This window comes from Sander vitreus, chromosome 11 (assembly GCF_031162955.1).
Source record: "Sander vitreus isolate 19-12246 chromosome 11, sanVit1, whole genome shotgun sequence".
In the NCBI taxonomy this organism is placed as follows: Eukaryota; Metazoa; Chordata; class Actinopteri; order Perciformes; family Percidae; genus Sander; species Sander vitreus.
In genome coordinates, this window is record NC_135865.1 from 16,244,726 (window position 1) to 16,260,919 (window position 16,194).

The 16,194-nt window shown below is 38.6% G+C and overlaps 1 protein-coding gene across 1 annotated transcript; it reads right to left on the bottom strand.

Annotated features, from left to right (window-relative positions):
- Positions 1-1,437: 1,437 nt before the first annotated feature.
- evx2 (even-skipped homeobox 2) lies at positions 1,438-3,597 on the bottom strand. Its single transcript, XM_078262976.1, has 3 exons — positions 3,204-3,597; positions 2,525-2,754; positions 1,438-2,052 (listed from the first exon to the last, which is right to left on the bottom strand). Exons 1-3 carry the CDS (start codon positions 3,595-3,597, stop codon positions 1,438-1,440), a joined length of 1,239 nt encoding a protein of 412 aa, XP_078119102.1.
- Between the last annotated feature and the right edge of the window lie 12,597 nt (positions 3,598-16,194).

Sequence of the window (16,194 nt, forward strand, 5' to 3'; positions counted from 1 at the left end):
AACATTTAAAAAAAAACATTCAGCAAGTCTCACAAAAGTGTTAAAAAATAGCCTACCATCCACAATTGATGAAGCATTTTCCAGGGCGATCAATAATTCAGTTTTCAACTATCAGTAGGACTATCCATGATATTTGCAAAATATGTCACGATTTACAGTTCACATGTTTGATAATTAACATATTGGTGATGTCCCAACAGGAACGAATAAAATAGCACATAGCCATTTTTACAGGCGCAGACAGATTAAAGCCAGGCTGTTTAGCCTGAACTTTCGCCTTGCTCAGTCCCGTCATGTGTCTGCTGAGTGAAGAGGTCCTAAAGGGATTACATACCTATATGAAAATACTGGATTTGATGAGGTTCAGCAATGTAAATAAAAGAGATGCTACTGTGTGTCGAGGTATTTATCAGCAAACTAAATTTGGCTCTTTGTAGGCTGCTTTGTGTGTAATATTTTTAAACCCTACATGTGTCATATTATCTTTATACAGTGCATCTGTGTACCAGGACTGTCGCTTTGTTCCAGGTCTTTTGTATGTCTAATGACTTCCCTCCGCGGGTTGTTAGCACTTGACAGCAGGTCTCAAAACGAGCAACTTTCTTACAGTCATGTATTCAAAGGAGCTCCATCTAGGTACATGATTGGCAATTTTTGTCATAATCCTCTCATTATTAACATAAAAATTGACACGAAAGACGCGGTCCAAAATGATATGCACCCTTCTAGCTGATTAGGAGGATCCCCATAGAGCAGAGGCTTGGTGTTGGAGCTATCCCTGCCAAAATATCATGTCTATTAGGCCTAGTGAAGAAAGATATGCTGCTGGGCAGAAAAGCAGGACCTTCTGCTATCTAAATTTAGGTAGCATAATTCGCTCACGTTTGAATCTTAAAACCCAGAGGAGTCAAGGTAACCAGGCTGGGTTCGTCACGGTGAATATTGAAAAAGAAATATGGACTGTGACTGAATGACAGTTGTTGGTGTAATTTGTAGCATTTGTAGCCTATAAATAAATAAATAAATACATTTAAAATGGCACATGGATTGAGGCATAGGGACAGAATAGATACACACAATGGCCTGTTATTTTTCCAAATTAATCCAGCGTAGAAATAGGTCTACAGGCACAACACAAGGTGACACAAGGTTTTAGAAAAGGTTGTTTGTGAGGTGCAACATTTTCGGTGCTAGCTATTCGTGTGTTGTTTTGTTATAAAATATTTTGGACTTTTAGAAATGAACCTAAGAGTGTGTGTGTGTGTGTGTGTGTGTGTGTGTGTGTGTGTGTGTGTGTGTGTGTGTGTGTGTGTGTTTACAATGCTGCCGAATAAACGAATTATTTACCTAGGTGTGGTTTTTAAAGTGGGCCTAGGCCTATCCCCTAAAGTGGGACTAGAGCAAAATAAGAAACGGTCGTGTAGGCTGCATGATGAGTTATCTGTTAAGTGAAGTTTCTTCTCGTTGGTCTGGTGACGGGACGGATGTCTTGCTGAGAACAGCAGCAGAATACGGCAGAAATCCACTCTCGGATCTTTGCCCCGAAGCTGTGCAGGTAAAGTCCCCGCTGGCGCTCCTGGAGCCCAGCGCGCTCGCCGCCTGACTGCTGTGGCAGCTCAGACACGAACAAGGCCCGGTGGCTGACGGGGCGCTGACCGCCGCCGCCGCTGCCGCTGCCGCCGCCGCCGCCGATGCCGCTGCTGAACTATTCAGGCCTGCGGGTGACTGGTAGAGTCCCGGGTGCCTGAAGCTGCACAGGAGCTCTGGCCGCGAGTAGGGGTGGGAGAGTGCTCGGAAGGTATCGAGGGGGCGGATGGAGGTGGCGAAAGGTGACGACGCGGCGCCGGAAGCGGCAGCGGCGGCTGCTGCTGCCGTGACTCCGACGTGCGGGTAGTAATGTAGAGGCATGTGCGAGTGGAAAGGGTAAGGTAGACTTCCTGTAGCTGCAGCGTGCGTCATCATGTAAGTGTAGAAGCTGGGGTCTGCTGGATGGGGCCAGGACATCGCCAAACGCTGCCTTTTATCCTTCATTCTCCTGTTCTGGAACCACACCTGTACACAGAGTCAAAACAAGGCCCATATTGAAGCTGCCATGTTGTTTCCAAGCTCTACATAGAGACCTCTGAATAGTGTGCTTCAGGACAGGCTGATGCCAAAATGTTATGTCATTGAACATAAAATATATCAATTGTCATACAGCAGCAGTTAAAATCTGCCAAATAACTTGTCAGTTAAATCGTTTTCGTTTTTGCGTGTTTAATTAGGCAATTTTAAATGAGTATAGGCTATGCATTAATTGTAGGCTACACATTATGGTGGAATTGATTAGCACCCATGGGGTAACCAGTAGCCTAAATAAAAGCGTTATTTTTTTACAGGTTAAATCAAAATATAACACTGCAACATTTCATTAGCAGAAATAATATTTCAGTAGGCCTAGGCCTATTATAAAAAATATTTATACCCGCAGCATTACTTTCTCTGCACATACAAGAATCATGAAGATTAATAATCTGTAGCCTACCTTAATAGTAGTCTCGGGCAGATTCAACGCTGCGGCTAATTCACATCTTCTCGGTCTCGAAACGTAATTTTCCCTGTAAAACTCTTTTTCCAGTCTCCCGATTTGTTCTCTGGTGAAAGCAGTCCGATATCTTCTCACTTGGTCGCTATTTGAATTGTTTGATCCTCCCGATGAATTGCCGTTCATATTCTGGAGAGAGTTGGAAGATCCAGAATTGCTGTCTGAAAAACCTAAAAAAAAAAAAAAAAATGAATAAAAACATACAAATTGTTGTTGATATCGACAATATTGAAATAATAAATGTGTGTGAGCCTGCAGTATATTTGACAACTTAATGGTAATGAGAGAACTAATAAGGTTAATGTAAAATTTGTGTCAAGAGGCAAATTCAAAAAAAATGTTTTATTAACATTAGCTGCATTTATCCATGATAGTATAGCCTAATAATGAAGATAATAGGCTATAGTAACATTGGTAATAATAATAGCCTAATGATAATGATAATGAAGATAAAAATAAAGAAAATATAACAAATTATGATAATAGCCTAATTCAATTCAGCATTATTACGGTTTTTGAATGGCGTAAATAACAGTATAACCGCTATATTAGCCTAACATCAATCTGCCTTACAGCAGAAATAAAAAGAAGGTAAACATGGAGTGAAATCAAGTCTTACCTTTGTTGTTTTCCTTATGCTGGCTCGGGGAGCGATGCGCAGGGCATCCCACCTCCACATCACTGTTAATATCTGAATCTGGCGAAACTTCGGAGTAGAGGCTCATTTTCTTCCTGCTTTCTGACGAGGAAATTTCCGCCGAAGAGGTATTTTCACTGTTGTGATGTGTACCGAAAATACTGTCAATTTCAAATTTGCCTTTCGTCGGGATGTCCCCAAGATTTCCATGAAGAGAAGCCGAAGTTATTCTCGGGCTTAGCCGTCCGCTGTGCTGAGAGTTTTCCAGGGCCTCCAGCACTGAATTTCCAGGCGTGTCTGCGTGCCTCTTCCCTGCGACGGGACTGTGCAGACCTCTCTCCATCAATATCATCTCTTTTCTTATCCTCTCCATCATTAAGCCGTGCAAGACGAATCTAAACGCCACACAACACTTGTCCAGGGGGGGCTGGAGCACCAATGAGTTGTGTCGGAGCTTAAATCCGCATGAAAGTCAGCAACTGTCTCTAAATAACGGTCTCTAAACCTTTTTATAAGCAAGACGCAAAAAATGAAAGAATCTGAATGCAATCGACGAGCGACTGCTCAAAATGAGCCGTGCATCCTCCCCACAGCAGCAGAATGTCATTCATCAAAAGTGGTTGCTGTTCGTTGTTAAAATGCTCGGCTGACGTTGCTCCAATGATCATTTATTGTAACAGGTTTATAAGCAAATAAATAGGAGAGGGCTGTCACTTGATGATGGAGGCGGCCTTCGGTCAGACGAATAATATCCAAGTGGAGAGGAAGAGAGGAGTGAGGAGCGAGGTGCTTGTCCCTGGGTTGATCTCTGAGTCTGTTTTAGATTGCTCTGGGGTTTGGCCTCTTGGGTGAAATTGACAGTCTGATTAATAAAATGAGCGGTGCAACATTTCCCTCTTCATTTAGGAATATTATTATGCTTTGATTCTCTATTGTTTCCCTCCTCTCTGTTCGCCCTCCCTCTCTCTAATCGTTCTTTCTTCTTCTGATTTATTTAGACTATATCTTGTTTTTTTTGTTTGTTTTTTTACCATTTGTGCAACTTTAATCAGTAGGCGTGCATTAGGATTAAGGTGTAACTTTGTGATGAGAGATATAGTATCATTTTTTCCCTAGCTTTTAAGACCATTTTTATTATTTTTTTTTGTGTGCATTTCATATTTTTCTTCTTTTTTGAGTCTTGCTCCACACAGTTCGTCAAAGACACATTTTGATGTGGTGATAATGATTGCATTAAAACACATTTACCGACAACAGCACAAGCTTATGTATTAATGCATGTAGAAGTATCTTATTTGTATGTTCTGGTAGGCTACTTTTAAAAAAACGTGTCTGTAATAAAAAAACAAAAAAACATTTAACGATCACTGTTACTTTAAATTACATTTTAGTACAGGTAGTTCTTCACATTTTCTTTGTTCATTTTGATCGGCTCTGATGTTAAAATTAAACGAATTAGGCCTACTCAAATTTAAGAGCTTTACTTGAAAATGTTACGGTTTTAACAGAATCTCTTATCCGTTTGAAGTCATTACCTCCAAATTGAAACCTTTATTATCGGCGTAGTATTTTGGGTATTTATAGGAAAATAGCTGCCACATGCATGCATCATATTAACTCTACCGGAGACTCGATGTGTAAAGACAAAACATCCATGCATGGACTCCTGGTTTCTCGATGTGAAATGACTATAAAGGCACCATCAAGAGAATCCTCTGTGCGTCCTCTGGCGCCTCCTGCAGGTTTTAATATGAATTGCTGTCGTTGATATTAGGTGTTGAATGGGAGGTGTGAGCTGTAATTTACCTGATGTCCTATCTTGTGTCTGCCCTGAACACTGCGGGAGCATTTCCAGGCAAGATTAGTGTATGTGGCAATTAATAGATAGATAGATAGATAATATAGTTATTTTTGTTAGGCTTTTGCAAAACCATTTTAGATGAGCTGGAAGCTGCAAAGAGCCAAAGAGCCACATCACTAACCTCACACTTTCTGTCCTATTTTGTAATACTGGTGAGTGACTTAATATTTACAAATCTAAGGCTGTAGGACCAGGATAAGAACCACTTTGATTTCAATATCAATCTACCACATGCTCACTTCAATACATTTCAGCCCACTTAGTCATTTGTTAAAAAAAACTGTTTTTTTATGGGTTAGGGTTACGGTCTAATCTCATTTAGGAGAATCATGATTTACTCCTCACAAGATTTGACCAATTAATAGCCTACATTTAATAATTACATGAACCCATTGCTTCGTAGTGAATACATTATTTTCTTTTATTTTGAATGAAAAAAATAGCATTGGACTCAAGTAAGACACTGGTTTACAATTTACCATTTAATGTAATTAGGTCATTTGCATACATGTACTGGGTGCAGCCATACATGTGGAGTGTGCAGCTGATGAATCTTTCTTTGAAGAGTTTTACCTTGAGATATTTTTTACATTGCAGGCACTTATTCAGTCCTATAATCTTTTGAAATGTATTCTTGAATTTTACTCTAAACCTTTCTTAAGTTACCATTGATGAGCATGATAGACCAAAGCTCACTAGTCTGCTTATCTTTTCTCTGGAGCAGCTAAAAACATATCTAAAGTGTAAAACTTGCCTTTGATTTGCCACATTTTTTTGATTAAAGCTGCATCCAGTGGTAAGTTCATGTGTTTGTTTCTATATCACTGAATCTTGCCAGTGTTGGAGCAAAAAAACACATACAGTGGGGCAAAAAAGTATTTAGTCAGCCACCAATTGTGCAAGTTCTCCCACTTAAAAAGATGAGAGAGGCCATAGGTACACTTCAACTAAGAGAGACAAAATGAGAAAAAAAACCCCAGAAAATCACATTGTAGGATTTTTAATGAATTTATTTGCAAATTCCTCTGGAAAATAAGTATTTGGTCACCTACAAACAAGCAAGATTTCTGGCTCTCACAGATCTGTAACTTCTTCTTTAAGAGGCTCCTCTGTCCTCCACTTGTTACCTGTATTAATGGCACCTGTTTGAACTTGTTATCAGTATAAAAGACACCTGTCCACAACCTCAACAGTCACACTCCAAACTCCACTATGGCCAAGACCAAAGAGCTGTCAAAGGACACCAGAAACAAAATTGTAGACCTATACCAGACTGGGAATACTGCATCTGCAATAGGTAAGCAGCTTGGTGTGAAGAAATCAACTGTGGGAGAAATTCTAAGAAAATGGAAGACATACAAGACCACTAATAATCTCCTTCGATTCGGTGGCTCTACGCAAGATCTCACCCCCGTGGGGTCAAAATGATCACAAGAACGGTGAGCAAAAATCCCAGAACCACACGAGGGGACCTAGTGAATGACCTGCAGAGAGCTGGGACCAAAGTAACAAAGGCTACCATCAGTAACACACTATGCCGCCAGAGACTCAAATCCTGCAGTGCCAGACGTGTCCCCCTGCTTAAGCCAGTACATGTCCAGGCCCGTCTGGAGTTTGCTAGAGAGCATTTGGATGATCCAGAAGAGGATTGGGAGAATGTCATATGGTCAGATGAAACCAAAATAGAACCTTTTGGTAAAAACTCAACTCATCGTGTTTGGAGGGGAAAGAATGCTGAGTTGCATCCAAAGAACACTATACCTACTGTGAAGCATGGGGGTAGAAACATCATGCTTTGGGGCTGTTTTTTTAAATGGACCAGGACGACTGATCCGTGTAAAGGAAAGAATGAATGGGGCCATGTATCGTGAGATTTTGAGTGAAAACCTCCTTCCATCAGCAAGGGCATTGAAGAGGAAACGTGGCTGGGTCTTTCAGGATGACAATGATCCCAAACACACCGCCCGGGCAACGAAGGAGTGGCTTCAAGGTCCTGGAGTGGCCTAGCCAGTCTCCAGATCTCAACCCCATAGAAAATCTTTGGAGGGAGTTGAAAGAACGTGTTGCCCAGCGACAGCCCCAAAACATCGCTGCTCTAGAGTAGATCTACATGGAGGAATGGGCCAAAATACCAGCAACAGTGTATGAAAACCTTGTGAAGACTTACAGAAAACATTTGACCTCTGTCATTGCCAACAAAGGGTATATAACAAAGTATTGAGATTAACTTTTGTTATTGAACAAATACTTATTTTCCACCATAATTTGCAAATAAATTCATTAAAATCCTACAATGTAATTTTCTGGATTTTTTTTTTTCATTTTGTCTCTCATAGTTGAAGTGTACCTATGATGAAAATTACAGGCCTCTCTCATCTTTTTAATTGGGAGAACTTGCACAATTGGTGGCTGACTAAATACTTTTTTGCCCCATTGTAAGCATTATCTCTGTTTGTCTATTGGGTACAAATAAATAAATAAGTTCCTAAAGCTATAGCAAATATTCACTTTTCAACATTGTGATTTTCTTTTTTTAAACTAAGTGCATATTTATACATGTGGATGCATGAAGTTGCTCTCTTTAGAGGCTGATTCATGACACAGATGCATGTTTCTTAAGCTCTTCAGTTGAAGTTGCACTGATAAACAACAGCACACTCTGAATTGACATGTTAAGAGCATTTGAGGTCTATAGATATCTTAAGTTTAAGAATTCATACTGAATCAATCTGAATCAGTGTGGGCGGTAATATTGAATCATGCAGCAGTCTCAGAGTTTCTCAGCATTTAAGTTGGCATTTTTCAGATTTTCACTTGCCATTTAACTTTTGCTATGTGGAGACACCCGTGTGCAAAGTTTCATGGTAAACTTTAACAACATCCTGAGAATTGAGGCTTAAAGGAGGTAGATTTAGGATCAGCATCAGGCAAACATATTAATTGTATTGGAAGCCATGTGATAAACACTTAATCATTAATCTTTACTGACATTTGTAAAAATGAAACACACCAGACGGGTAAAAAACTGTGAAGCTGGCTAGATTTCACAAGGAAGTGCAAATCAAAGGGCAATGATGGTCATACATTTCATTTATTGATTTATATGGACAATGCACATTTATCAACATTCATATAAATGAATCCAGTTGGCAGATTTTAACTGCAGTCCTTTGGCAAGTGATGGGTTCAGAAATTCTCAAAAGTGGCAACAAAATCAACATTCTTAAAACAGGAAGTAGATAAGAACAATATGTAATGTAAATGTAGATACAAAATACAGCAATAGCATTCATTCAGTTCATGCAAAACAATATGAAGCAACAAAGCACAAATGAACAATAGGCTACGGTTAGTAACCATACATTGCATGGCAGCTGTTAGCATTAAGAGTAAAAATCAACAGTCCTGGGGAGAGACTTGATCTATGGTGCCATGGGGGATCAGCATATAATCTGTTGGAACAAATTAGGAAGAAAACCTATAACACACATTAGATTTTTTTAAATATTCATTGTTTCCACCATAGCTGATTTATATGGGCTGAAATGGCTGTCAATCCAGCAAAGATCCCGGAAAACATTTGTCTTCAAGTCTTGAATACCCTAAACACACCCACAAATGCTTTGTCAGTTATTCTGCTGATTGGACCTCTGCTCAGATAGAAAGTGGGCGAGCTGTGATGGGAGTTATGCTGCGTTCCAGACAATTTTTAGCCCGTAAATTACGACTTCAAGTCACGACTCACGACTTGGTAGCGTTCCAGGCAAAGTCACGACAAACCCTTCTAGCTTGCGTTAGCTAGCGGCTACCTAACGTTGTTAGCTAGCGCTAGCTGATACTAGCGATTTCTAGTCAGCGACATTTTTTGGGCTTCATTTAATAAACATAACCTGTAGTAGTACACAATCGTATGTGTATTTTGTTGATTACAATTTATGTCTATTTATTTCTATTTCTCACCGTTAATCACCGGCATCTGTACAGCATCAACAGGGGTCGCCATTGTTGTTTATGTGTGTGTGACGTCAAAAACTGTAACTGGTACGAGTTCTCGGGTATGACTGCCATTCCAGGGCACTTTCACGGGTAGAAGGTTGTGAAAACATGGTTACGGGTAGCATGAAACGCAGCATTATATTTATACCTGTAACGATTAGGTGTGACTTGCCCCGCCCTAACAGGTGCAACAAAGCTAACAGCAGAGTCAAAGAGATGTCAATCAATTAGTGTGAACATGCCCACACAGTCTTGAGAAGAGGTCTAATTAGCCCAATGATTAAAATCATCTGTGTGTTTACCAAGGGTGTGCAGTGCCTTTTTAATATTTATTTAGTAGAACTAGCTTTCAAAGACAGCAGACATTTTGACTTGTCATAGCAGGAAAAGCAAAGTTGTTACTAATAACATTAGATGGCTCTGTTCTATTCAAGTGTCCAAGTTAGCAGTAGAATCTGAAGCAGGTAGAAGGAATTTAGCCATCATTAATTGATATTAACACCAGTGCTTTTCCTACTGTGACATGTTAAAAGGTCTTGTGTGAAAAAGGCTTGTATAAGACCGTTTTAGACAATATGCGATTACCTTGACTGTGTTTCCAGTGAGAAGTTGTGGGGGGGTTCTGAGCCACCTCCTTTCTTGTAGTACCAGGCTCCGGTGGCCATTAGAGGAACTGCAACTTAAGGCACATGGTGGCTGCCACTTACACTGTACAGGGCTGCATTGAGAGCCCCTTACAATAGAAGCTTACCTCTCTGAAGGCCTCTCTTTGGCATGGGACCCCTACATGCTCCCTGAAAGGTATCACAGTCAGTGAAACAACTACTTTAGGTGGTGATATTCTTAGACATTGTTGAACAGTTACAAGTTTACAAGCAGGCGCAAATGGATGGCAATGTTTAAATGTTGAAGTTTTGCCAATATAAATATCAGCCAGTAAAACTTAAATGTGATCCATATTCAGAATTAGTAAAAAATCACACTTTTTGGATTGATTTTTTTAAAAAAGATTTAAAAAAAAAAAAAAAAAAGATTACTGGGCATATGGTTTATAAACATGCAAAAGGGATTAAGTCAAAATCTGATTATTGAAATGTAAGATGCCCTGTTATTTATAAATCACCTGAAGTGGACATTAGGGCTGCTCGATTATGTACAAAAATAAGTTATTGAAATCACGGTTATTCAACATGATTACTGATTAACTTTTGGAAAGATGTTGCATGCATTGAAAAACAGTGAAACAGTTGAACAAATCAACAGTGAAAACTGAATACTTTTCCTGTTCGAAATTTAGTTTTAAATTCAGAACACAAGACAAAATAAAAGATTTAGCCTACTTGCAAAACGTAATAGTTTTTTTTTTCGATTACGTTGTTTTTGTGATCTTAGGAGCCGAAATCATAATCGCGATTAAAATGCGATTACTTGCCCAGCCCTAGTGCACATGGCAGAAGAGGTTGCGTTTATTTTGTTTCCAGACAGGAACAGGCAGAACTGACCCATTGCATAAAAACGGGCCAAGTTAATAGTCCCTTTACTTATTAGCTCTTTACTTACCAGATTTACTACACAAACCATGCAGATATGATATTCAGGGTCTATTAGATTGCAGACTGACTATATATTTCAATGATGTAGCCTGACACTTCACTCAGGAAGTTGACATGAAGAGGAGACAGATGAAAGATATTGTTTTGGTTTTCTAATACCTTTTATTCACAGTGTCCATAATTATCATTGACATACCTTTACATCTCCTTATTTGGATAAAGCCAAACTAAGGCCTGTTTGTGTTTTCTAAATGGTATTTTTAACACTTTGTAAGTAAGGTTCTATGTGCTACGTTGTCCTTCGTTCAAATCAGTATGTAAATCTATGTGCAACTGTTGAATACAGTATGTGGTTGCAGAATAAATTCTATGTTATGCATTCATACACAATTTTATTTTTTTCAGCACCAGTCTTCTGCTTCATGATATCATACATACTCATTACAGGATGCATAGTATGTTTATGATGTATGATAAGATATGTGGAGTTGTAGCCTATATGACTTGCTAATGGACAGCTGAGTGAGAGAACGTCATTGTATAGATATTACATATTTAAGTTCCAATCCCCAAAAATATTTTTGAAAATCGTATTATTCTTATAAAAAGAGAAGTAATTTGTCGGTGAAATGAAACACCGACAAATAATACAAATAGAGCTCAAGCATATAGCTTTTTTTGTCTAATGAGTGATGCTCAAGCATATTGTCCTCCTCCTCTTAAGTGTAAAAGAGAAGGCTTTAATTTATTTGATTTTTAAATGAGATGTAGGCCTACCTCTGTTTCAAATATAAAGTGAGCTGAGTCTACTCATGAATCAAGTGTTTCAGTGTTCAATGCGAAATTAAGCTGTTAGGAGTTGCGTGCTAGTGCAGTTTTATGCTCTTGCTGGTCTCCAGACTTCTTTCCTTAAGTGAGAGCGCCATCTAGTGGCGACTTGATGTAAATGCAAACAAACAAATAACAGAACAGGGACCCAACGAACCGCCTCCACACACTAATCGCATTCAATCTTAAAAAATGAACATTACAATGATGCGGTAGATGGTTGTAGGTCGAACATTTTTATATAGAGATAATTCATCACTGGAAGGCATAAACTAGCCAACATTAATATTCCCCATCCCCATTATGTCCAGCAGAACAGTGAAATAAATTGCATAGCCAATGTCTTCCCCTGCTGCTTCACTCTGCGTCACGAATGAGTTAAATTAGAAAAACTGCAGAGTTAAAATATCATTATCCTGGCAATTAGCAAGATGCTCACTAGTGAGGTGACAGCAATTTTTACAAAATAAAGTTAGTAAACTAGCCTATATTTTTGAGTGTAGGCTACATTTCCACAATCTCTCGTTTCTGTATTTTTTTAACTGAGGAAATATATTTGGTCGATTAACTGCCTTCTCGGTTTTGTTATTCTAATTTTAGAGTAAAAACTCGGTAGCTTTGCTGGGGCTTCATGAGACACTTATGGTGAGGTTAGCACGGAGCAAGAATTAGTAACTGTATAAAGCACTACTCAACAATAGTGACACATTTCATATAGATAATCAGAAATGACTGTATAGGCCTACGTAGCCTATTAGCTTTGCGTCATTCAGCAGCAGTTCATTATAAAGTGGTCCTTATTACAGCATCACTATTTTAGTAAACACATTATCTAGTAGACTATACTCCCAAGCAACTCATTATCTATTCAGACTGATTCCTGAGCTCCTTGTTTATTACTCATGTATTGGTACCTAAACAACCTGGTGATAATGTCTTTCAGCATACGTTGGTGCAAATTCAACTTGATTAAAAAGAAGTAGGCTACAACCTCGTTATGTTGGTTTGAATGTGTAGGCTATATATAATCTACACATTTGGGCTATTTAATCGACATTTTCCCTCCAGTGGATACAGTTCAAACGCTCAGGTTGTTCTTCTAGAATTTGTGCCGAAGTGTCACTTCAGTTTTATACAGGATATTTACTTTGAAAGCTGCCTCAATAAGCTCATATGAAACTCCGAAATGATGGTTTTAATTGATAGGCTATACGTTCTAAAAAAAAAAATGTATCGCTTTTCTACACCTGGTTTTTCTTATTTGATATAATTCTGTTTCTATACCGTCATTTGCTTGTCAGGTCTCTCGCATTCAAACAAATGTTCCGTTCCGACAAAAACTGATGTGGGCTATTCGATAAAAAGGAAATCCAAAGCTCAGCCGAAATGTTTATACACAATAAGTAACCTGCTCTGTAAAAACCTAAGGGCCTTTAGTCTGTTACTTCTGAATAAGTCCCTCAGGCCCACATGGACAGAATTAGTTAGAAAGGAATTAGAAAACCTTTTTATATTTTTTTCTCATGCAAAAACTATATGCTTATTGTAATCTGGACTTCTACATTCCTCTGTAAAATATAGGCTATTACATGGAATTCATCTATAAACCACTTTGGCTTCCACTCAAACATTGTTGAGATTTCAACACTCGGAATTCAAGGTAACATTTCGCAGCCCAGAGAACTTGAACGAGGGAAGCAGCAAGTTTATTACCAAGGACAATAGACGGCGGATAGCTTCCTTCGAAGAGCCTGGAAAACAACCAGACTGAAGCTCCTCAATTTGGCTCCTGACACTCAAACATGAAGGTCGAAGAGCAGTAAATGACACTCAAACGGAACACTAAAACTTCGCCTAATTTTGTAATTGTGGGAGCCCATAACACTAAATACTGCTGGCTTATAACGTCACGTAGAAATTTTTTTAAGCCTGAATGTCCCAAAGACAAACTTCTGCATGATCTTTTTGAAGAGAAAATGTGACGCCGAGTTGGCGGAACTCTGCACAGTTTGTGATAAAACACCACGGGGGAAATGGGCAGAAAAGCAAAACCGAGTCAAATGAAAATGTGCCAGCCAAGAGGCATGTTTAAGTTTAAGATGAAAGGATTGTGTTTATTTCCCTTCTTTCATTTGGGATTAGTCTGATCACAAGTTTTCTGATGCTATAAACACAAACAAGTTCTTTTTATTTAATTTAATTCATGCGGCTCACTATTTTTTTTACCTTATGGTGCGGACATTAGACATGTTTTTACATATGGTAGTTAGGCCTGAATATTGGAAACACACTAAACAACATTTTTAATATAGGTTAAATATGTGAAAAAAAAGGTTCTAAACAAAACATAAAACAAACCCCGTTGCCATTAGCTTTCATCAGATAATGCAGTTAGTTGTGTAATAAGTTGTCTTTGTTTTTATTTTGTACATGCAGTATTTCATTTACTTTTATAATAAAATATTTCAGATTTAAACACCTATTGTTTTTTATTATTCTAGGCTAATTGCTTTTTCACATTATTGGAATAATACAAAGTTGTTGTTTTTCCATCTCTAAAATAGCTTCATGTTTTGCCAGCTGTTTTTTTTTCTTCTTCAGTCAAACATACTATAATTTGCAAGAGACTTACTGTGAACAATAATTTACAACAAACATACTTGGAACAATGATTTGCAACAAATACACGTTCGTGTAATTTTCGCACTTGTCTTACCTTGACTGCTGATGTTGTTATGGACACACTGCATTATCATATGGTCCCTCAGTCTGCCACAAACACGTACGCAGTTCATCTACATAACTCCAGCGGTGACTGGAACTGCTGTTTAATTGCAGAATTAAGCAACTGACATACAAAAGTAAAAGTAAAAGTTGAAAAGAGCAAGGACAGCATGGCAGGATGAAGGCCATAATATATGAACTTGTACTGCCACCTATTGGATTACATCCGCAACTGCTCAAATGATTGCTTAATAGTGATTTTGAGAAACCTTTTAAACCCTAAACGTGTATTTTCAATCTCAGTGTGATGGCTTTAGGCTGATTGGTTCTGTGGAAATAAATAAAATAAGCCTGTTTGACCATGGACTAAATGTAGTCCGATCTGCAAGTGTTGTGTTATAATAAGCTATACTTACTTTATTGTGAAGTGATCAGTAACAATGAAACGTGTCATTCTTAAATGCATTTTCTCACTATTGGATCCTTTATGTGGAAAAAAAAAAACAACCGCTCCAACTCGTCTTTGTATTTTTGACACACACACACACACACACACACACACACACACACACACACACACACACACACACACACACACACACACACACACACACACACACACACACCTACCTTAATCCTAGTGGGCATTGTACTACAGAACTCTTCAATGATGCCACAAAAATATCCTAATGTAGGCCTAATAATAGTGAGCAGGCTATCGGATGTAGTATTGTATAATGCAAATAGTATAGGGGTGATTATAAAATACACTACAGTTTACTAGATACACATTGTTAAGTCGCCATAGGACATAGATTTCTTTAGGGCGGGTTATTTCCATTTGACTATGTCGTATAGGAGTGCCATGCAGAAGCTTTAGTACAGAGACGCCTGTAATGTTCCTTTTCTTCCCTCCGGAAATCAAAACACTATCAACCTAAACCGCAGAAGTAGGCTAGATACGTTTATTTTAGGTATGGCATTACAAATATAAGAAAATTAGGTCTAAACCTGCCGGTGGTAAACGCAGAACAGTATTTTCAAACTAATTCGAGTTTCTGTTAAAGTCGATGTGAATTTTCGAAATGCAGATATAGCCCATCTCATTATATTGCCCACGTTGTCTTCAGTCCATATAGCTTCGAGGCAGACACGAATGAAGGCTACATTGTTTACAAGGGAGTGACCACACGAAACTAAGGCTAATATAATGTAACCTAATACAATGGCCCTCTAATGAATGTGAAAAGCTTATTGTGGCATTGTTGAGATTGTGGGGAAAAGGGATTTTTATGACTTCTTTAAATGAACATCTACCTGTCTATACTGTGCTTTTATGGACTGTATTTTCTGCCAGTGTAAGAATTGTTTTAAACGTTACAGCCCAAAAAGTATTCTGTAGCCTTTCATTTGCACTGGAAGTATTTCTTAATGTATGCGGGCGTGCATTATACTTATATTGTTTGTTCTGTTTAACCTGTTTGTTTAACTTATTTTAGAGAATGTGTGACGTGCACCTACAACACCAAAACAAATTCCTTGTATGTGTAAAAAACGTACTTGGCAATAAAGCTTTTCTGATTCTGATTGTCTCGGGTCTCCTGTGGTGCATTTAAGGCCCTGCATTTACCCTTGTAGGCTACTATATGGGTCAGTCACCTTGTTATTCTTCCATGTCACAGCACAATGATACCACAAGATATTCCACGCATGTGCTTTTAAAATAAGACCCCGGACACTGAAATTGACATAAGCCAAAAATTCTTATGATATTTCCAACTAAACAGATGGTTAGAATTGAACTTCATCCCGCACCCACTCAATACATATTTCCTCATGCCTAAATATTTCCTCATGGAGTATTTTTGCTTTGCAGGACTGGGAGCAAGGGTGGGGCGGAACAACATATTTTGCATATCACGTGACGCTGTATTAACAAATCAACAATTACCTACCCTTTATTCTTCAGGAGTTGCTAAAAGGCTTGCAAGAAGCATTTGAGGAAAGCTCC

Coding starts and splice junctions, on each gene's coding strand:
- evx2 (XM_078262976.1), bottom strand. CDS start 3,597: ATGATGGAGAGGATAAGAAAAGAGATGATATTGATGGAGAGAGGTCTG. Junction 2,755..3,203: donor GCATAAGGAAAACAACAAAG/GTAAGACTTGAT, acceptor TTTTTTTTTTAG/GTTTTTCAGACAGCAATTCT. Junction 2,053..2,524: donor TGCCCGAGACTACTATTAAG/GTAGGCTACAGA, acceptor CTCTGTGTACAG/GTGTGGTTCCAGAACAGGAG.